The sequence below is a fragment of the Oncorhynchus mykiss genome, chromosome 7 (genome assembly GCF_057628025.1).
Source record: "Oncorhynchus mykiss isolate SJ-2025 chromosome 7, ASM5762802v1, whole genome shotgun sequence".
NCBI classification, from domain to species: Eukaryota; Metazoa; Chordata; class Actinopteri; order Salmoniformes; family Salmonidae; genus Oncorhynchus; species Oncorhynchus mykiss.
Window position 1 is genome coordinate 50,084,167 of NC_143028.1, and position 23,605 is coordinate 50,107,771.

The 23,605-nt window shown below is 40.2% G+C and overlaps 1 protein-coding gene across 8 annotated transcripts in view; it reads right to left on the reverse strand.

The window, feature by feature from the left end:
- pax7b (paired box gene 7b) overlaps window positions 1-11,257 on the reverse strand; it is a 71,563-nt gene extending 60,306 nt beyond the window's left edge. For 2 of the 8 annotated variants that reach the window (XM_036981870.2, XM_036981869.2), the window contains exons 1-4: window positions 10,739-11,257; window positions 9,125-9,360; window positions 8,366-8,507; window positions 8,002-8,130 (exon numbers count right to left, since the gene is read on the reverse strand). In XM_036981870.2, coding sequence (XP_036837765.1) covers window positions 8,002-8,130; window positions 8,366-8,507; window positions 9,125-9,360; window positions 10,739-10,823 — 592 coding nt within the window. In that variant the 5' untranslated portion in view covers window positions 10,824-11,257. 8 annotated transcript variants of the gene reach the window in all.
- Between the last annotated feature and the right edge of the window lie 12,348 nt (window positions 11,258-23,605).

Consider the following 23,605-nt stretch of genomic DNA (forward strand, 5'->3'; position numbering starts at 1 on the left):
TGACGCCAAATCCAAACTGCCTTCCCTTGACACTTTTTTTTGGTGCACCAGGACCAGCTCACTCAATTTAGTTCAAAGCTGATTGGCTATTATTTTAATTTTTATTAAGGGAGTCCAAATGTTCGCTGGCTTCCCTTGTATTCAATGCTACTGGCGGCAACAATGTCAAACTCTTTTGGACCAGACAACATCAGATATATGGCCTACACATACAGGGACAGAAAGGTGCTGTTTCACTCGCTCAGATGCTCTCTCCGGTGAGATACATTCAACCTCTTGCAAATTGCAGGGCACCAGCCATGCTCAAGTTAAACAAAAAAAATGAAACTGAAATATGTCATGCAATAGCTTTAAACTAGCGAATCGTTTGGGAAAATTTGGCATTATATACGGACCAAAAATATAAATGCAACACACACTGAGGGGGGAAGAGTCACTGTCGTGTCCTCTTCATGACTGTGTTGGTGTGTGTGGACCGTGATAGTTCCTTAATGGTGGACACTGAGGAACGTGAAGCTCTCAACCCACTCCACTACAGCCCTGTCGATGTGAATGGGGGAGTGCTTGGCCCTCTGTTTCCTGTCGTCCACAATCAACTTTTTGTCTTGCTGACGTTGAGAGAGAGGTTGTTGTTCTGGCACCACACTTCTAGGTTTCTGACCTCCTCCCTGTAAGTGTCTCATCGTCATTGGTGAGCAAACCTACCACTGTCGATGATGTTGGAGTAGTGCGCGGCCACACAATCGTGGGTGAACAGGAAGTATAGGAGGGGACTAAGCATGCACCCCTGAGGGGCCCGTGTTGGATGTCATCGTGGCGGATGTGTTGTTGCCTACTCTTCCCATCAGGAAGTCCAGAATCTAGTTGCAGAAGGAAGTGTTTAATCCCAGGGTCCTTATTGGAGGGCACTATGGTGTTTTAAATGCTGAGCTGTAGTCTATGAACAGGATTCTCACATAGGTGTTCCTTTTGTCCAGGACTTTCAGTCCAGGCCTGTGTACTTGCATCCAGCCAATGATGCCTTATATACAGTGGGGCAAAAAAGTATTTTGGTCAGCCACCAATTGTGCAAGTTCTCCCACTTAAAAAGATGAGAGAGGCCTGTAATTTTCATCATAGGTACACTTCAACTATGACAGACAAAATGAGAAAAAAAATCCAGCAAATCACATTGTTCTATTTTGGTTTCATCTGACCATATGACATTCTCCCAATCTTCTTCTGGATCATCCAAATGCTCTCTAGCAAACTTCAGACGGGCCTGGACATGTACTGGCTTAAGCAGGGGCACACGTCTGGCACTGCAGGATTTGAGTCCCTGGCGGCGTAGTGTGTTACTGATGGTAGGCTTTGTTACGTTGGTCCCAGCTCTCTGCAGGTCATTCACTAGGTCCCCCCGTGTGGTTCTGGGATTTTTGCTCACCGTTCTTCTGATCATTTTGACCCCACGGGGTGAGATATTGCGTGAAGCCCCAGATCAAGGGAGATTATCAGTGGTATTGTATGTCTTCCATTTCCTAATAATTGCTCCCACAGTTGATTTCTTCAAACCAAGCTGCTTACCTATTGCAGATTCAGTCTTCCCAGCCTGGTGCAGGTCTACAATTTTGTTTCTGGTGTCCTTTGACAGCTCTTTGGTCTTGGCCATAGTGAAGTTTGGAGTGTGACTGTTTGAGGTTGTGGACAGGTGTCTTTTATACTGATAACAACTTCAAACAGGTGCCATTAATACAGGTAACGAGTGGAGGACAGAGGAGCCTCTTAAAGAAGAAGTTACAGGTCTGTGAGAGCCAGAAATCTTGCTTGTTTGTAGGTGACCAAATACTTATTTTCCACCATAATTTGCAAATAAATTCATTAAAAATACTACAATGTGATTTTCTGGATTTTTTTTCTCATTTTGTCTGTCATAGTTGAAGTGTACCTATGATGGAAATTACAGGCCTCTCTCATCTTTTTAAGTGGGAGAACTTGCACAATCGGTGGCTGACTAATTACTTTATTGCCCCACTGTACATAATTGCATGCAGCCCACCTGTTGCAAGTAACTGAAGCAATACATGAAAGGCAATACGCCCCAAAATAACATTTTGATAAAAACAACCATTTCTATTTGAATTATGACATAATTACGTTGGAACAAGGGTATTGACAAAGCATTCCACCAAAATAGAACTTGACTCAAGTGTCTGGAGCACCCATCACCATTATACATGGAACATCATATATCTCTGGATAGCTGTTTTTCGAGCATGATATATCCCTGAAGTACGTGGGTGGACGCACATAAGAGGCACACATAACCAAAGTGTCAAGACAGACCATATAACTATATCATTATTGAAAACTATACCATGATATTCTCATTAAAAGAAGCGTGTGATAGGGTCAACACAAGTTCTAGTGTAAATATGTTAAGTAAAACCAAGGCGGAAATGACAGGAACATCCTGCCGACTATTGCTATAACCGGGGCCTTGAGGGCAATTCTTCGTCATTTGTGCCATATGATTTGTGTCAGAAAATCTGTTCTGCAACCCCCATGCACACTAAATACCATGGTGCTAACAAAACGGCTGAAAAAGTATCGACCACATTAAGGAAATGTGAAGTGAGTAGTCTAGTCTAGATTAAAAAGATCATCATCAACAACAACAACAACAACATCATAAACAACAACGAGGATGACGAAAACATGCATGGATTAAATTATCCTAAAGTGATGATGTATCTTAATTTAGTTTTGAAAAACTTAGGAATCACAGTACAGGCCAATATTTTTTTATATTTTTCAAGCATGAAATGTTAACCTTGGAATGCAATATCGCATCCAATAACAATGTACGGTAAATGAACCGGGAAATTAAATCCTTTTAAGATTTAAGCAGGAAAGGATTCTGAACTTGTCTTTATAAATGAGGTAGAAATTCCCATGTCTTCTTCTACACTTCTCAAAGTCCCTTAAATAGCTGTAGAGGGAAGATTGTCCATTTTTGAGAATCCCACAAGAGATCGAAAAACCATTCTCCTAAGTAGTGTGCACATGATAGGACTTGTCCCACGTGGAAAACATTGCCTTAATTAAAAGACCAGATCAGCCAAAAGACGTGCAGGCTTCTAAACACTGTCTGTCAGTTTGTAATACGATGAACCACCATTGTGTTTGTGCAGCAACAATAATGTTTCTGATAAGCATAAGGATCGAGTTGTCCTCATCTACTTTCTCTATTTCCTTGGCTTGCTCTCTATTATTATTAATATATATTTTTTAACAAGACTGCGGAGAACGAAAATCCTGTACATGACAAATTCGGGGTCCCCCTCAAATTCACAGGTCACCCAAAACAGTGGGTATAATTGCGCGTTAACGCTCCTCCCGAGGAGAGAACGAATCGAGACCTAATCGTTCAAATGTTTTCTGTATCCGTTTAACGTGTCATTACCATCGGTTGACGTGTTATTTAGAAATCAGCCCCGTGACATAGGCTATAAATCACCGTGTGTTCAGATACCAACTCGAGGTGTGAAAATATTGTTCCTTCATCACAGTGGCGGGTAACGATTAAAGGGGTCCATACTGTTAATTGTATAAAAGCTTGTAAACCATGACCCCTGCTAAATATTGTTCACTGTCGAAGAAATCGGCTTCGGTACTAACGATTTAGCATAAATTACCAATGATTGTGTTAGTTTTGGAGAGCGTAGAGTCTTTAGCCTATGTTAGTGACTGATTTATGCGTTTTGACTCTCAAAATTCAGTGTCCTGTCAAAATCAAGACAAAGCTTAACTAACAAACCTATTTGAAATCTAATTATGACCGGCTTGGGTAATTTGATTGGTTCCAGGATTACACCATGGTCTTTATCGTGATTTTGACTGTCCGTTTCCATAAAATAACCATGCATGCTTACAGTAGACTCTAATTTACATTATTTGACAGAAATTGGTAGCCTATTGTCATTAGTAGGCTGTAAATTATTTAAAATCTTTACAAACCTTTTTAAATAGTTCAATGTGATTTCTTAATTACAACTAATATATTGTTTTGAACCAGAACATATTTTTTTAATTATTAATATATAATAATATTATTATTGGGCTATTATTAGGCTATTCGTATTCTTTATGTTATTATATTATATTATTATTGTCAATAATATCGTAATCGATTATATAATTATCTCTTGCGAGGGTTTTCAGCTTTTGCCCTCTTGTGTGTAAGAAATCTACCAATGAAAATTCCAGTGAAATGTGGCGAAAGCGGGCTGCGGGGAGGTTAATCCGAGTTTAATGCAGTGAAGCACAGCGCAGGGTCTGGGCTGTGATGGGTGTGTTATCTCTGCCCAACATTTGGGTCTCCCTCAATTTCAACCCAACCAAATAGCTGCAAGAAAGTGCGGATGGAGTTACTCTCAATGCCTGAGGATTTTTTTTGTATTAATAGCTAAATAACTTCCCCATACTTTCATTAAATCTCTCTCACACACTATTCCAGATGGATTTGTTTGAAGTTGTCTCTTACTTCATTCCCCTGTCCTTCTCATTCAGCACGGCTTTAGACCCCGAAATATAGCTACATTATATTTCCGGAGATGTGTGTGTGCATGCGCTTGTGTGTTTGTGCGTGTGCGTGGATGCGTCCAACACACTCATTTCAATGCTGTCTTTATTTTTGGTCTTTATACATTTTAAATTGTTTCTGTCGTTTCATAAAGTCTGCAACTTCTCAGTTCTCATAGATGACGTGATTCTTTACTAACCCTTCGCATAAAACATCCTTGTTCTTAATCGATACCCATGATCATTTAATTGAATGTGCACACAGAGAAAGCGAGCTTGGAGCCTCGGATTGCCTGACACCACAGTGGCTCTCCAATGCTCTCTCTCGTGATTCCTTCCCAACGCCCAGAAAGCCCGTCTGACCTCTGTTTGATTAAATTGAGAACCACAGGTAATCCGAAGATTTGCTGAAGTGTCCCTTGCCTCCACCTCGCCAATTCATCCAGGCTACAGAGGACCGTTTGTTGGTTTAGTTATTATAGATTGTCCCTTTAAAATGGGCGGATTCATTCTTTCCCTGTCGTTCTGACCAGTCATGCACAAACAATATACCTTCTCCAGGATAGAGAACATGCACGTGTGGCGTTTTGTCTAACCCCTTTACCCCGTTGGTCGCCTAATTCAACTTGTCAGAATCATCGCAGCACCTCACTATCACTATCACGTTATTGAGGATGGCAGGTGGAAAGAGTATATGGATGAATATTCTTTTCAAAATGACATAGGCTAAGGCTGCGTTCCTTTTATAAACACGTGTGTAGGGATACCAAGACAGTGGAAGTACAGCTTTCTATAAACTCTTGAATATAATCTTATATATCATCTCCACACATCGTGCTGATCTATCTCCATTAAACTACGCCAAGTGGCAGCGGTGTAAGGCACTACATCTCAGTGCTAGAGGCGTCACTACAGACCCTGGTTCGATTCCAGGCTGTATCACAACCAGCCGTGAATGGCGGCGCACAAATTGCCCACCGTCGTCCGGGTTAGGGTTTGGTCGGGGTAAGCCGTCATTGTAAATAATAATTTGTTCATAATAAAATAGCCTATTGCAACTTGCTTGAAATTATACATTGAAAATAGCCTACTTGTTTTATCATTTCGGATTACACAGAAGATAAATCTGTGATGCAACACTCAAATATAGTCTATGAATAAATAGACAAATAAATAAACACATTTAATAAATCTAGAGAGCTCTGAAGTAAACCACAAATCTCCTAAATGTGTCACCAGGGCGAGCTACTGTGAGCTCCGCTCAGAGATGAAAGTGAAAAGAAATAAAAGGCTCAATTTAATCTGCTTTAAAACCCTTCAACATAACGTTTGTGCTTCAAACTCAGAGAGTGAGGGGCTGATTGGGGATAAATACATTTCTTACCATGCCTGCAAGCTATTACACCCCACTCCAACACAGCCACCTATTCAACAGACACGTTTCCATTACTTACGCTAATAAGTCTCAACGTTATTAAATGCCATCCGGATGGTAAACTGTATAAGGACAAATACGAATCTTTTTAAGAATTAAAAAGCAAATTTGGTATGTTCTGAGTTTACGAAGACAGATCTGACGCTGTCATTCGTAGGCCTACGTGAGGTTTCCAACATTCTGATGTGACACTGTTGCAAGTAAATTCATATTTCATAATGCATGGTCCGACCAAATCTTCGATGTAAACATGGTCATAACGGACATCTGTTTTCTATTCGTGTGTTGAGCATCGAATAAGAACAATCATCAACAGAAAAAATAGCAAAGCAATTAGGAAAAATTGCAGTTAAACATTTGGCAACAAGTTCACCTTGGAATGGAACAAGATAAAAATCCCTTTGAAATCAGAAGCCGAAATGTTACTGGCTCTACCAATGGGTAATTTTGCCTGAAGTGTTTCTAGCCAAAGGCTATCTGTTTACAAACTGAAACGCCAACATTACACCATGCAGCTAAGAAACACAATGATCCGAGCTCTAAATGGATAAATGGACACAAACCATTTAAAAAAAGAAAGCACCGTTTTGCACCATGAAATGCGTTGGCTATTCTCCTCCAACAGATTATTCCGTAATATTACAAAACTATCTACCAGCGGGGTATACTGAATAATTCATTTCCCTTTATATGTACCCTTGCCCTTTGTCCAAACTATTTTCTTTCTCTGGTTGCGGGTTTTTGAATGAGAATGGACCGGACTATTCCCCTTTTTGCTGCCCTGTTTTCTAAGATTTGGCTTTGTAGACTTTACCTCGGAATCTTCACTTTAGAAAAGCGTCATTGGAGAGAGGTTTTGCGACTGAAGTTCATCTTCAAGTTCGAATAAGCTTGGCTGTGTATTTTATGGGGAAAATATTTTTGTGAACTATTATCTAAACCCTATTCAATGATGTTTGATCTTCTTAAATGGCGACCTTTGTCTCTTTCAGGACAGGTTTGTATAAGCACTATGATTTTCTCTCTCCCTCTATATTCAATGACAGAGAGCGGACTGACAAGTGGTACAATAACACGAACTAACTAACTGAATTACATTTTTTCATATAGACTTAGGCTATACAAAAATATGAATTTGAGTTATCTTAAAATACTAGCTAAATAAATAATGTCGCTTATTCCGATTAGCTATAATGTTAAAAATTGTAATATTCACAATAAGCGTTGTTATTTTTAAATGTTAATCATTTGTTTTAAAAACGTTTGTTACCAACTAGTTCATGTGTGCAAGCATTAACATAATTGCCGTGAGTATTACGGGGATATGGCTGCAGAGAAGAGCCCTCCTCGTCTCAGTTAAACTGACAGTTAAACTGACTGATGTAGTGTCTCTAAACCGACATTGATTGTCAAACCGGTCAACTGTCAGCTGTCGTTTAGGAAGATCGTTAAAAGAGCGAGAGAGGAATTTGTAAAAACAAATACATTTTCTGGAGCTAAATAGGCTACCTTCCGTCAGGGCTCACATAAATAATTGAGTAATTGAGTAAAGACTGACTGGGATTTCAAAGCATGAGCCAATCTGCGAGAGGATTTTCCGATTTACCATAAAAGTATAAGAATTTCCCAAGAGATATAGACCATAGAAAAATACATTTAAATCAATTGTTGACCTAATTGAAAATTACAAGATTATTAAAAAAACAACTGTAGCTTCACCTCCAAATAATAATAAATAAAATAATTATTCATTATATAGGCCTAATAGAAATAGGGTGTAGGCCTACTAAAATGTAATAATAACAACAATAGCGATAACGATAATAATACAAATAATGGTTGTTGATGTTGATGATATTGCTATTGGAATAAGCAGGTGCCTAATACAGTGTGTGTATAGGATAAAAGTACGCCTAACATTTTATTGTTTAATAAGACAAATAAGAATGACACGATTTAGTCACAATTCATAGCAAAGTAAGCCATGTTTTTCTTTGCTGGCCTACCTTTATCGCCGAGAATGCCATCGATGCTATGCTTTGTTTTCTTTTCTCCGTCTTCATCCTTCTTATCACTATCGTCGTCGTCATCTTTCTTGCCGAATCGGGCCCTCAGAACTCGGCTGATGGAGCTCACTGAGAGAAAACCAAATAGGCCTTGGATTACAACAAAAAAGTCCTACGGTATTTTGTGTAGTAAAATAATGGTATATGTATATGCTCATCAGCTCATGTCAAGACAATGTGAAAAATGATAAAGTTACAAAAATAGAAGTACAATATATAAAAACTGCATATCAAATCCAGCCTGTAGATGGGTTCATGTCTCATCCCCTTACAGTAATCACCATAAGAAGGAAAAGTTGCTTACCAGAAGCCTCACCTGAAGGAACTGTGCTTCTGTCGCACACCCCGTCCTTCAGCAGCTTGTCCCGGATCTCCCAACTGAACATCCCGGGGTTTTCTCGCTTGTACTCCTCAATCCGCTTCTCCACATCCGGAGTTGATACCTGCTGTGGGTTTTATAACGTGCAACGGCCAGACACAGAGAGAGGAAAGTCGAAACAACGTTTAATTCACACGAAGAACATGATATTGTAATGTATATGGATACAAATACACATAGCCTACGTGTTTCCCTGATTGGGAGTTTGAAATGTAGACGCATGCCTTCCTACAACATTTCAAGGCCTATAGCCCAGTCATTTCGTTAAATTAACTGCGTAAATTTTCTAAACCTGCTACGAAAAGCCAAATCTGACGTTTAATTCGACAAAAACTGGATACCTTCTAGCCATTAACCTATAGCCTATGCTACTAAACTTCCTGACTGAAGGCCTAGTTTCGAGATGTACGGTTCGTGTCTTCATAGGCTACCTCACAAATCAATCACACACAAAACTGCATGTATTTCACTCCATGCAATAGTCATAACTTATAGGCTATAACTCGTAATGTTTGTGTGTGGAAATGTTTGCATCATGCAGGCATGCAGGTGTGTAAAATGCACGTGACATGATAACTGACGAAGAAGAAGAATAATTGGTAGTCTTACACGAATTGCAGGTCAAGGTGTCAGCTAGCTGAAGTCGATTGTGAAATAACGTAGAAACTATAGTCCTCCACTCACCCTAGGCTTGCTGCCTCCTATTGCCCCGGGACGAATCGAACCGGTCTCCTGGTACCGACAGAGGATTTTGGAGACACAACCATGGGAAACTCGTAGCTGTCGCGAGATTACGCAGGGTCGGATGCCATGGTGGGCCATCTCTACTATCTTGTGTCTGATATGATTTGGCAGCGGCCTCCCGTTGATGAACACTCCACCGAGCTGGTTCACCCGACCTTGGCCCAGGGGGGTTGATACTGTTCCACAATAAACATATTCAGGTCCTGTATATTGTCCTGATGATATTGTAATTGTTAAAGTTTAATGCGCAAGAGATCAAGTTAGACAACAATGCAATGACAAAGAGGGCAATGTGAAATTATGTTAAGGATAAACAATTAAATATGTTGATGTGAAATTGGTTTGGTACTATATAGGCCAACTTTAAATTAATTAATATCTTGAGAGTTATTTCACATAGACAATAATTCAATACAAAATAAGTAGGCCTGGCCCGTAGTTCTTGACTATCAATTTTCGGCCCAAATCCCATTATCATGCGCCTATAATAATCATCATAATAATATTATTTATCATTATCGTCATCACAACCGTGATAATGATACAGTAATAATATATGTATGGATGTGTCGAATGGATGAACGTGAGAGCTGGTTGCAGCTGGTTGCAGCAAATGTATTATACTAAACTATAAGATAGACACATTCCAAACATATCCCACAGACCATCCATTCTTAGTAGAGAACCCTGTAAATACTCATTCCCAGTCAGCCTGGCTGGCAGGACGTATCATTAGTGCCATAGAGCACTTGAGGATCTAATTTCATATTCAAGAGGCACTGAAGAGTGTGGAACTTTCCACCTTGATTATTCCTAGTCATGCTGTACAAATATTGATGTGATCCTTTGAGCTATCTCTTTGCTGTGTATTTTGTTTCCATTTGCAGCAACAAGATACTTCAACAAATCCTGGAGCTTTTGGTTTTGTGCATTTTCATTAAAAGCTCTTGAGCACGAACAGACTGTGGGACCGATTCGCATAAATAGGCCTACCTGCAAATACAAATTGGTATTTTTCCGCGCATTTGCTTAGGTCTTTTTTATTTTATTTCCTCGCATAGTTTATAATTTGACTCATGAAGTTATCTTAGCAACCATGTCACCATTGGTTTAGTGCGTTTTTAATTGCATAAAACGATCACTAATCAATCAGGAGGATAGGCCTATCACGCATTCAACATTCTATGAAGTAACATTTTGATCATCCATATTGCCAGTGACATAGGTAAACATAACAAACACTAGAAATAATACATTTAAAGTAGGCCTATACTTCTACAATCAACATCTAGGCCTGTCAAGCCATGTTAGGCTGTCTAGTTTGTAACACAACCATTTCATTTTCCCTGTATAGTAGCCTAGACCTAAATTAATAGACAATAGAAAAAACAATTATCTAATATTTCACAAAGATGAGCTACAACAAATCAAAAACACAATTGCCTAATATTTCCTAATCTTTCACGAAGATGAGCTATAACCTCCCTCTAAGATGACGAGTTAGTTTTTGTTGCAACTCTCGAGAATTTTTTCCAAGTTAAAAAGATGCCGTACCTTCCAGAGGGAATCCGGTGCGGGGGTAGTTCTGGCCTGGCGCAGGGCGCATCATTCGAGGCACTGTTCCTGGTAAAGTAGCCATTCTAGCTACTGAAGCAACACCGGGTGGGCACTGATACCAAATTCTTATTCGTGCAAAGTCCAGACAAGAAAATATAGGTATACGCCGACAGGATGTGACGAAATGTCTCCTCTCAAAATGATAAAAAGGAGACAATAAAATCGTAGTCCCAGTCAGAGAAACTCCTAAATAGTAAAACCCCTCCAACAGAAAAAGTGGTGATGTTCGTCACCTGGTTGGTGAGTTTGTGGGGTAAAAGAAGACCCCTTTAGCAAAGGGTTTTGTGCAGTGTTAAGGGAGGGTTGCACCTTGAACTCAAATGTGTAAATGGGCAAAGTTTATTTAAATCTTTACCTTGATATACGTTGTCAGCTAGTTTTAACGTCTGCCTACTGGTTGAAAGTAGTATAAGTGGCCAACTTTGGCGCGCGTTGTAGGAGGAGACACTGAAGCGCGCCGATAGGCTCGACGGGCCTTATTTAATTCATGACGGGGGGAGTGGGTATAGCCGCGGACTTGTCGACCAATCAGACAACCGCATGGGAAGCAACGCACTCATGCAGTTTTGAATTGATTGCATCAGTCCCTCCACATTACAAAACTAAGAAACAAAACCAAACAGATGTGATGGTAATCATTATACCTGAATAAAACACGACTCCTTCTTTGCTCTGTCCACACACGTGAATCATTATAAACAAGATGTATTAATGTATATTTGTGTAAGTACAATATTCACAAATCCACATGGTATTATGTATGGATGTATGTATGTATGTATGTATGTATGTATGTATGTATGTATGTATGTATGTATGTATGTATGTATGTAGCCTATGTATGTATGTATGTGTGTGTGTGTGCGTGTGTGTGTGTGTGTGTGTGTGTGTGTGTGTGTGTGTGTGTAGTAACCTACATTCATTGTTTAAACTTGGAGATAATTATTTGCTATGTTGGCTTAAACTTTTTATGATATCTGATATCAGATAGTAATTTGAGGTTCAACACTATAGGAAAAAGACTACACGAAAAGTGCAGTAAAGGTTAAAGAAGTTAACTGAATATTAGGCCTACTCCAAGAGCAACTCTATTCCCCCGCTCAAAGTCACCCTCATTTCCATGGAGATAGATTCGACCTTTACGTTGAGGGACTGACTGACTGACCATTGAGGTGCTTCAGCAATCTATTCCCTTACCTGCCTTATCCTACCTTATTTGGACACACTGTATATGAACTTTTTCTATTGTATTATTGACTGTATGTTTGTTTATTCCATGTGTAATTCTGTGTTGTTGTTTGTGTCGCACTGCTTTGCTTTATCTTGGCCAGGTCGCAGTTGTAAATGAAAACATTTTTTTAAAGAAATCTGGCATAACTGCCATCATAAATTGTAGAAAGAGGCCCAACAAGCGCCTAACTGTGAGTTGCAACTCATGCAATGACCAATAATCAAGATTAGTAAAGACCCTATCTGGTTTATATCTGTTTTTACGACTTTTCAATTGTAGACTGAAGTAATTGTAATAGACTATAATGATCAAAGCAGAATTTAAACATTTAGGCCTATCTGACAAGAAAATGTTCAGCGAACTAAAACAATACAAATATAAATATAATATAAATACATCTAAATATAATATTTTTAAAAAGTTAACTTGGATGTATTAGAGGTGATTTTTAAAAAGTATAGCTCACAGGAATGTATTATACAAAATCACGCGGAATACTTTTTAAAATACATATTTTTACAGTGTGTTCACAGACTGGATTCAGCAGAGTAAGCTAATTCAGCAAATGTCTAGGGAATAAGAGGGGGTTTCCGTAAGGGTCTCAGCAGCGTTATTGATTTGATAACAATATAATAGACTAGTTAGCCTGTCACCCGCGTTCTCTTCTGCAGAAAACACCTGTAGGATAGGCCTGTATGAGTTTGCGGTAGCATATTTCATACAGACACGGTTCCTATTGCTATTTAGATTTCATCCGTGGAATTCAATATCACAATATAGGTGAAGACATTCTATTTTGGAAATTAACATTTTAACTTCAATTAGGCCGAAAATTGCGTGTTGAGAACATCAAATCATTTTCAGTTAAACGTGCAAGCTTCTGAGTATTACAGTAACTCCACCGATCTATGGCGGTAGTAGGCGGATAGCCTAACAGGTAGGCGTAGAGAACACTTACAAGAGGGACCTTTCAAATAGCAATAGCTTAAAGCTAATTCTAATAAAAGTAATAGGTTAAAACTATTAGCCTACATTCTTAAGTAGCCTAAGAAAGAAGACTAGGTTGAAAGTCGCGTGTCAACTCTGTGGGCCTGCAGTGCATATACAATTGCTGTGGAAAACAGTACTGGTGGAAGGCAATTTCACAAATAATTTTTGCAACAATTAGGGAGTGTGGAGGGGTGAAATGGCGATTTCACATGCAGATGCGCGGATGGGGAGGACCTGGTACCCTGCGGAATAGCTATGACCCTAACCCTGCCGCTTTGGTTTTCTTCACATGGGATAGAAGGCACAAAGAGCCCGCCTCACCCTCCTTGGAAGACTCACCGAGCATTGGATTAAGTCAAGCATCAATCACGTGAAAACCAAACAAAAGCGTTTTCTAGAAAAACATTCTTTAGATGGAAACATCAGCTGTCTTTCTACTACCTTTAGCGAGGAGGGATGTTACCAATACGTTCGCTCTCTCACGATAAAAATACGAATATAAATCACCTTCCCCTCAACTGTGTTTTTCAAACCTCATAATAATGTAAGGCTGGTTCAGTATTACTTTTTTTTACTTCAAGTATCATGTGAAGTTTGTGTCTGCTTTATTGAAATTCATGTAAAAGGATTGGAACATGTTTATTTAAATATTATACAATCAATAAACAGTAAACATTCACATATTGTTCTTTCTTTAGTGTGGATTATTTTGGTTGATATTATGTCTATCTTTATGTAGGCCTAAGTACAATTCTAACAAAAGTGCTGATAACCATGATAATGATGATAATATTGGTTAATTTTATTTAAAATATTATAGTATTAGGCCTAACAATGTCAATATCAACCTGTCAGGCAATATCTTTATAAAAGTGTGTTTATTCTGGTCCACTTGCTTTTAGGTTTCCCATAAGGAGTATGTAAAAATAAAGGAAATAGCTATGCATTATTTACTCAATGCATTTATTTGCAATCCACAGCCATAATTAACTTTTGTGATTAAATTACAAATTCAGCACCCCATTACCCTTTACTATTAAATGAAGTTGTTATAACACTAGATTTAACAGGTTTGTTTTGTACATTTTAATTTAAGGACAAACCGATTGCAAGAAACGCATCCCAGCTCCTGTTCACGAACTGAGATTCTGAGCTCTTGGCAAACCATGACACCAAAATACTTTTTAAAAATTGAGTCAACATTAAGCACGGTGGGCTATTTCATTTACACAATCATTGTGTTGCCACTTTGTCTGCATGATTAGCTTAATACGTTTAGGCGCGTTTCACACGATGGGGCAATGATGTACGCTAATGTCCGCTAGAGGGCGATGATCTTTACTTTACATGCCCTCTCCATGTCCCCTATATTCACGAGGTAAACGAATGGCTGGTGAAAGTACAGCAAACTACATGCAGGAGAATTTCAGGAGATAATTGGGTATATTTGTCCAGAGAAAGATGTCTCGTTGTGACAGTTGATTGACACCCCCCCACCACCACTGATACACGTCCCTGCATCTGATTCCAATAAGGGACTGTCACTTGTTTCTTTTATCAAATTCACAAGACAGAAAACACTTCCCCTTTCAACATATTGTCTCCAGTCTTATCTTGATCTGGGTTGTTCTTCAAACACTTTGCTACAAAGCCTCATTATTTATGACATGGCAATTACCCAAGTTTCTTTTTAGCTTGTAGATGAATACTGCTGTTTCTCTGCAAGGCATCCTATCTCCATCCTGCATCGACTCATAGTGCCTTGTACAATTGTTTATCTATTCATGTTGGAAGTACACAAAAAAAGCCTACCTTTGATAAGAGCATTGCTTATTTAATCACCATAGTTTGAACAAAGTAAAGTATTACATGAATATGGTTTTAATGACATCTTGTATGTGGTGTTACCAACTTGAAGCATTACTTTAACATTTTCCTAACATAATTGAAAGTTCCCTAACATTATACTATTTTCCCCCTGCTATTCCCTTCTCTTTGATATTAAATAGTGTCTTCAGCAAAAAAAAAATGGAATGCTTATCCTTTTGTTGATATGTAAAGGTGTACATTACAGAGTTTAAACAAATTGCACACTGTACAGAAAAAAGCTATTTACAACATACAACTAAATTGGATACAGACAACCAGTGCAAATATTTTCCGCCTAGTAAAATAGCAAATCTTGGGTCCTTTATTAATGTCCTCATAGAGCTTGTTGTTATTTTACTTTACTATAAGATAAGACTCCTTCATGATACAAATCACTTTTTTCCTCTCTCTGGAGTCTCTGCCTTCACACACAGCTTGTGAGTTCCACTTGGTGTGCATTGTCTTTCAATTTGAGACATATTTGGATAAATTATTATCTTGAACAAAAACACATCAACATTTCTTCTAAAGTATTTCATGTCCATATAGAGGTGATAGAGTGGCAGAAGGGTCTCTATCTCTCCTCTGTGGCCTGGTCTGTGTTCAGACAGGTGCAACTGCTGCAGACCAGAGCAGACTACTGCCAGGACCATGTTTGTTATGTGCCAGGTCCTCCCACTTAGAGTGCACCGTGACGCTGCAGCTCAGACACTAACACGTTCTACTTTGCTCTGCTCTGCAAATCCAGCAGAATCTTGTTAACTTGCTGGGGCATGTTCACATCTGCTTGGAATTATCCAAATGTGTTATTGCTTCCGTATGCAAATTATTTTTATCAGGATGCAGAGAGAGATACTATATAAAATGGTCTTGTAAGAGGAAAGGAGAGCTGCTTTCTTTAGTTAATTAGAGGGTGCTGTTTATAGATACTCATCTCATTAATACAAACAGACGTATGCTTAAGGGAGACACTGGACAGACAGACACAGCTATGGCTCTGATAGGCTGATGCTGTGCCCACAAGATAGAGATGACCATGACAGAGTGAAGTGGAGAGGAGGGCAGGTGAACTCCCTCACAGCCAGATCAGCAGCATCACTAAGTAACCCCTGAGGGGAAAGGAGATGGGAGCGGGGGAGTGGAGGTGACATCAGGCTGGCAGCAGGTGTCCCCAGCTGGATGGGTGGGTGGGGGGTGAGGGGGGGTAGAGGGTGATCCATGGCAGCGTGGGTGACATCCTGTCACTGCTCATTATTGCATGAATCCTGTTGTAACCTAAAATCCCTAGCTCACTAGATTGGTATACAGTAGACATCTCATTGACAGTATGGAGGCTTGGGAGATGAAGAGCCTGTCCAACTAGTTTGTTTTTGGACATTTAAACTTTGGGTACATGAAAGTGTTGGCTGCTCATGTGTTTACGTGCAAGGTGCGGGATGCTAAAGCCCTGCCACTGAGAAAGAGAGAGGAATAGCTGTCCTTCTCACTAGACAACCCACAGAGGGACAAACACACGGATTCTGGAATAACCAAAGGCCCCTATCGCCTTGTGGCAGAGCTCACCTGTCTCTTCAGTTAACAGCCCAACACTACCCTAGTTTCCCTCTACAGTCAAATGTCACTGCACTTCAAATATACATCTACTTCAAATACCCCTCCAGTTTGAGTCTGTCTGTTTTATTTGTGTATGTAAGTGTTGTGGTGGTATCATGCCTGTTCCCTTTAGATCTGTAAAGAAAGATGTTATACTATAGCCTCTGTGTTTAATTGCATACATCCAAGTCTTTGATGATTTGCATCCCACCATCGCACAAGATAGTAGTGAATAGTAGATGGTGTAAAACAAGTCATGACTGTTCCTGCTGTGTTTGAGTAGGATAAATGCATGCAGAGCCACTCAGATAAAACAACCCTGTTGAGTGTCTGTCAGGGCCCTCAGATGACACAACCCTGGTGAGTGTCTGTCAGGGCCCTCAGATGACACAAACCTATTGAGTGTCTGTCAGGGCCCTCAGATGACACAACCCTGGTGAGTGTCTGTCAGGGCCCTCAGATGACACAAACCTATTGAGTGTCTGTCAGGGCCCTCAGATGACACAAACCTGTTGCTTGTCTGTCAGGGCCCTCAGATGACACAACCCTGTCGAGTGTCTGTCAGGGCCCTCAGATGACACAAACCTGTTGATTGTCTGTCAGGGCCCTCAGATGACACAAACCTATTGATTGTCTGTCAGGGCCCTCAGATGACACACACCTGTTGCTTGTCTGTCAGGGTCCTCAGATGACACAACCCTGTTGAGTGTCTGTCAGGGCCCTCAGATGACACAAACCTGACCAGAGGAGGACCAGGTCTGTCAAAATGTTTTATGTGTTGTATCACTGAAAGCCTAATCGAATATCATTTATGGGGGAATCAAACATTGAGCAGATATTACGTAGTAATGTGGTTTGTATGTGATTAAACACTCTATTTATGATTGCAAACACATCCCGGAATCTTGACCTAGACCATGTGACTATATTGTATTTACGTTTTATTCCATTATCACCATTAAATTTTCTCTGGAAGCCATTCAATATTTATAATTGCTAAGTAAGAGTTAGTTTATAAAAGTTATATTACTACTAAAACGCAAAGTGAAGATCAGAGCGAGCATGATATTTAATTTCAAGAGCATGAATATTTCAAACAATATTTCTGTGACTAATTTAAGTGGAAATCATGAACAGTATTTGATGAATGTGTCTTCGTTGATGTCTGATAAATTCTACAAAATCCCTATGAATATTAATACAAGAGATCCTGAATGTTTTTTGTATTAGCTAATTAATATGTATAATCTAAAAATCAAATCAAACTCCACCTTCCCCTTGCGACATTGTGTAACCTGCTGTAGTGGTGAAGTAGACTACTTGTCCACACTGTCAATACCTGAGAGCTCCAGTAAGAAACAACACTAACAAACAAGCAACAAAATACAAACCAAAATGATGTGCTCTGTGTACCACACTGTAAATTGTATGGTTTAACAAATAGACTTGAGGAGTTGTGCCCCATATTCACGTGGGTGCGTGTGCTTGTGTGTCTGTGTGTGTGTGTGACCTGTGTGTACAACATGTGATAGAACCCCATGCTGTGGCATCACGGTCTGATGTGCATGCCAAATCCTCTTGCCCTTTCACCCAAGCAACCATCCTGGCTCTGCAGCATCACCCCGTGCAGCAGCCATCAGTGGATCCTGGGATGGTGAGCAGGAAGTCACAGTGAGTGGACTGTGTTCCCCAAACATCTTCCCTTTAACAAGCTGTGACTATCCTGACCAGCTACTGACCAGACTGAAGGAACAATACATCTCAGAGTAAAACTAAAGGGACCATTCAAAAACACTTGCATGTTATTCATAGCCTTCACAAACCAATGGAGTTCCTATTCACCTCCAGGATAATTCCTGTTTCTTTTCGGCCAATGCTTTAAAGCACCGTCAGTCCTTTTCAAGCCATTGCAATAAAGCATGTTTCAAAGATATTTGTCTCAAGGTTGTGCTGCACATACACCAGAAGACAACAGAAGGCCACTTACAAATTGTCTAACAAAGATATTGATGCTGTTTGTTTTAGAGACAGATCCATCCATTTAGCAACAAAACTCTTCAATTCTTCAACTCCTAGCAGCATGTGATAGACTAGTCGTGTTTTGCTCTTAATCAGTTAAAAGCATCTCTTTGAAAAAGCCGAAGGAAGAAAGCAAGTCCTTTGTTTAATGAAGATGAAAGTAACAGCCTCCATTTTGCATGCTGACATAATTAGTCTCACTGAATCCATCTGAGAGATCAATCAGTGGAAAAAGACAGAATTTGATCCCCAACGTGAGAGAAAAAATGTCCCTCTGTCTGTCTCTGTTGGGTCCATGGGTTCATAGAGGATGGATGGCACCACTGTAGCTGGACAGAGACAGCAGGCAGGGGACTAAGTCAGACTTGAGACCTCACAGTGGACTGAGATCAGACATTTCTTTATGTGGGTAGTTGATTAAACGTGTTCAAAACTGTACGCGTTCTACAAGGCTGGGAAGCTTGTCGGTGATAACATGGGATTGTTTTTAATGAGACTAATTTAAACTGCAGGTCTGGTCCATCCAGAGACAACATGTGGATTGGCATCTGAATACTTCTCAGGTAAAGTTAGTCAAATGTGTGAGGTTCCATATTTTCCTATGTTCCAAAGGAATAAGTATCTATTCATGTCCTTTTCCACAAAACAAGATTTGCTTTACTGTTTCAGTTCAAGCTCCAGTAGTGCACACATGGACGAAATCTGTTTGAAAAATCGTATCGCAAACTCTAAAATGTCTTGCAAATCACACTGAAGACAATGCGGAGGTTTCAGTCAAGATGTGAAACACAAATGTTAGCAGAACAGATAATCTAATTGAGAATGGGTAAGAAGCATGCTTTGGTTATCATGTTAGGGATGGGTGTCATGGGAGAGTCTGTGAAGCTTCATCTGGCCTCCTTGGCCTCCCCTCTCCTCAATAATCTGCTTGATAAAATGAATATTTGGGACAGACATGCTGGTTAAAATGTTTCCCCAATGAATGTGTGAAACTGGCTTACTGGTACTACACGGAGTCAGTTCATCTCACCCACCTCTCTGTTTTCTGAGTGGGCATAGGCTGTTCAATCTTTCTAAAAGAGCTCATTGACTCATGTCTTTTCTTCAAGCCCAGTGTCTTGTTCAAACGACTGGAGGGGACCTGTAAGGCTTAGCTATATCTTAACTTGAGTAAATCAGTTGTGTGCATTTAGGTGTTATTTGCAGCCATTATTAGCTTTTTAAACATAATCATAATTTCTGAAGGTGGCCAACTTCTATCACAACTTCATTTCATTTAAAGCCACGTCTTCAAGGGGTTCATTCTGACTCTTTCCTTGTACACTATCTGGTCATCTGAGCATCTCTAACTGAACTGTCACAGACGATTACGGCAGGAACAACTCCTCTTGCTGTCCCAAAGAGCATGTGGCCCTCACGAGAGTATCAGCTACCACTGGACTCAACGTCAGTGTTCACTTAATCATGCACTGCCGATTCACCATGCTAGATGCATTTTGCTCGCTGTCTAGCTGTGTGAAGTGTCTATTCATTTTCTGATTTTGCACAGAAAAGTGGTCAGCACAATAATGACGGTGTTTCCCTGTATATCATCTCTAGTTATTTCATGGAACTTTATGTGTGTTGGGTGTCTGGGCCATCAACAACTCCACATGACCGGGCCTGTTGGATTGCAAATCAACTGGTTAACCCAATGATCTAACCTGCATCATTTTTGGGGATATGTGCTTTAGAAGTAGACAGTTATTGAATAATATTCAAACCATTATACATGTGTGGTTGTGTATCACACAATAAATAGCCAAACTATAACATGTCCTATCCAGTCACTAGGTGTACAATTATTATATTCATATGATGGAAATGTACAATAAATCGGGGACATTCATAACATTAGAACTAGATACAGAATAATCTCTTCCACAAAAATATCATTTACATGACAAAAGCTAATTCAAGGGACGACAATGGGTGATTTTGTAATTTTGTACTGTGTGATGATGATACATGTAGATTTAAAAATGATCATGCAGGTAGATCTCTGTCTTTTTTTGTATCAATTGTGTATTAAGGATGAGAAAATGGTAAACATGTTCACATAAGCAAAACAGTTTGCTGTCAAGTTCCTGCAGATAGGACTCACAGTCATAAGAGAACGTACAGGACTCCCTGTTCTGTGTTAAATCACATTTATTTATAAAGCCCTTCTTACATCAGCTGATATCTCAAAGTGCTGTACAGAAATCCAGCCTAAAACCCCAAACAGCAAGCAATGCAGGTGTAGAAGCACGGTGGCTAGGAAAAACTCCCTAGAAAGCCCAGAACCTAGGAAGAAACCTAGAGAGGAACCAGGCTATGAGGGGTGGCCAGTCCTCTTCTGGCTGTGCCAGGTGGAGATTATAACAGAACATGACCAAGATGTTCAAATGTTCATAGATGACCAACAGGGTCAAATAATAATAATCACAGTGGTTGTCGCGGGTGCAACAGGTCAGCACCTCAGGAGTAAATGTCAGTTGGCTTTTCGTAGCCGATCACATTCAGAGTATCTCTACCGCTCCTGCTGTCTCTAGAGAGTTGAAAACAGCAGGTCTGGGACAGGTAGCATGTCCGGTGAACAGGTCAGGGTTCCATAGCCGCAGGCAGAACAGTTGAAACTGAAGCAGCAGCACGGCCAGGTGGATTGGGGACAGCAAGGAGTCATCAGGTCAGGTAGTCCTGAGGCATGGTCCTAGTGCTCAGGTCCTCCAAGAGAAGAGAGAAAGAAAGAGAGAGAGAGAGAGAGAGAGAGAGAGAGAGAGAGAGAGAGAGAAAGAAAGAAAGAAAGAAAGAAAGAAAGAAAGAAAGAAAGAAAGAAAGAAAGAAAGAAAGAAAGAATTAGAGAGAGCATACTTAAATTCACACAGGACACCGGATAAGACAGGAGAAATACTCCAGATATAACAAACCCTATCCCTGACTGACCCTATCCCTGACTGACCCTATCCCCCTGACACATAAACTACTGCAGCATAAATACTGGAGGCTGAGACAGGAGGGGTCAGGAGACACTGTGGCCCCATCCGACGATACCCCCGGACAGGGCCAAACAGGCAGGATATAACCACACCCACTTTGCCAAAGCACAGCCCCCACACCACTAGAGGGATATCTTCAACCACCAACTTACCATCCTGAGACAAGGCCGAGTATAGCCCACAAAGATCTCCGCCACGGCACAACTCAAGGGGGGTGCCAACTCAGACAGGAATATCACGTCAGTGACTCAACCCACTCAAGTGACTTACCCCTCCTAGGGATGACATGGAAGAGTACCAGTAAGCCAGTGACTCAGCCCCCATAATAGGGTTAGAGGCAGAGAATCCCAGTGGAGAGAGGGGAACTTGCCAGGCAGAGTTGCTCCAGCGCCTTTTCCGTTCACCTTCACACTCCTGGGCCAGACTACACTCAATCATAGGACCTACTGAAGAGATGAGTCTTCAATAAAGACTTAAAGGTTGAGACCGAGTCTATGTCTCTCACATGGGTAGGCAGACCATTCAATGAAAATGGAGCTATAGGAGAAAGCCCTGCCTCCATCTATTTGCTTAGAAATTCTATGGACAATAAGGAGGCCTGCGTCTTGTGACCGTAGCGTACGTGTAGGTATGTACGGCAGGACCAAATCGGAAAGATAGGTAGGAGCAAGCCCATGTAATGCTTTGTAGGTTAGCAGTAGAACCTTGAAATCAGTCCTTGCCTTAACAGGAAGACTTATACACTTATTATTTACTTTTAGACTTGTTATAGACTTATGTGCTGTGAGAACATATGCACTGCATCTGTTATCAAATATAACTATGTGTTCATTCATAGACAAAGGGCTATCAGAGTCTGACCCCTCCTCAGAGAAACCATGTGTTTGTCACACACACAGGAACAGCATCTCTCCACAACAGGAGTGTGAAATCACCATGTTCAACCAGCGAGGGAGTGGAGCTCCCAAAGGGAACAAATATCAGTGCACACGGTTTACATCATGCAAAGCACTGAACCCTCTATTCATGGGTCACTCTCAGGAAATCAATGTTTCTACTCCGCATTTGCAGTGGCTGGAGCGAGAGCTGAACTTGTGTAATCATCTAAAGACATCTAGAGCAAGGAGAGGACCACATTGGTCTGACTTTTAACTGATGCTTTTGCAGTGGCTAATAAATACCAAATGAATGTCTGAAAAATAACTCAACATGTCACCTCAATTTGATAGCCAATATAAATATTTAAATGAAGATTATTTATTGATATTGATACATCATTGATACAATGATGATTATTTTTCATTTATTATTAGATGTGTGTGACTGTCTATTTAAACAATCATAAGTGTTGATAAACACTTGTATAACAACTTACATGCAAAATTGTCCTCTTTTGTTGGAGATGATCATTCCACTTAGGAGCTCTGACAGTGTAATACAGTCCACTGGCGCCATCAGGTGGACATTTATGAAACTTAAAGGAAACGCTTCAAGGATCATCGCTTCCAATGGGGTGGTAGGGTTTTGGGATTGTTGCCGCGTTCATGTGCTTGTCTAAACTATGAAACTCTGAAATGTACGACTTTACAACTGGTTGAACACAGCACGTGGATAGAGCCCCACAGTGAAGTTGTCATAATACCCATAATAAAAAAACAGCTAAATGGTTCCAATCGTTTTTCCACCATTGATTTTTCCCATAGAAACACTTAAAATAAGAGTAAGCCTATACGAAACACAGCCCTTATTTTAAGTGTTTCTAAAATCCACTATAAAAAAATGAATGGTGGAACCACCGTTTGACCGCTAGGATTGATGGGTATTATGACTTATACTGTGGTACTCTATAACTACAAACGGTTAGCATTTCATACACTTTCTTAGTTCCAACTTGCACTTGAACGTGGCATATGTATAGCTGGATGGGTTAGCGGACAATGTAACAAAAGCGATGTGTGTGCTTCCATGGGACAGAAGTCAGCATGTTGTTGTGATTCTGGATGGCCAGTTTGCCATGTGATGAATAGTGGCTTGTTTCATCAAAAAATTGCAATCCGCACTCCGACCTGCGAGAGGCAGCAATAC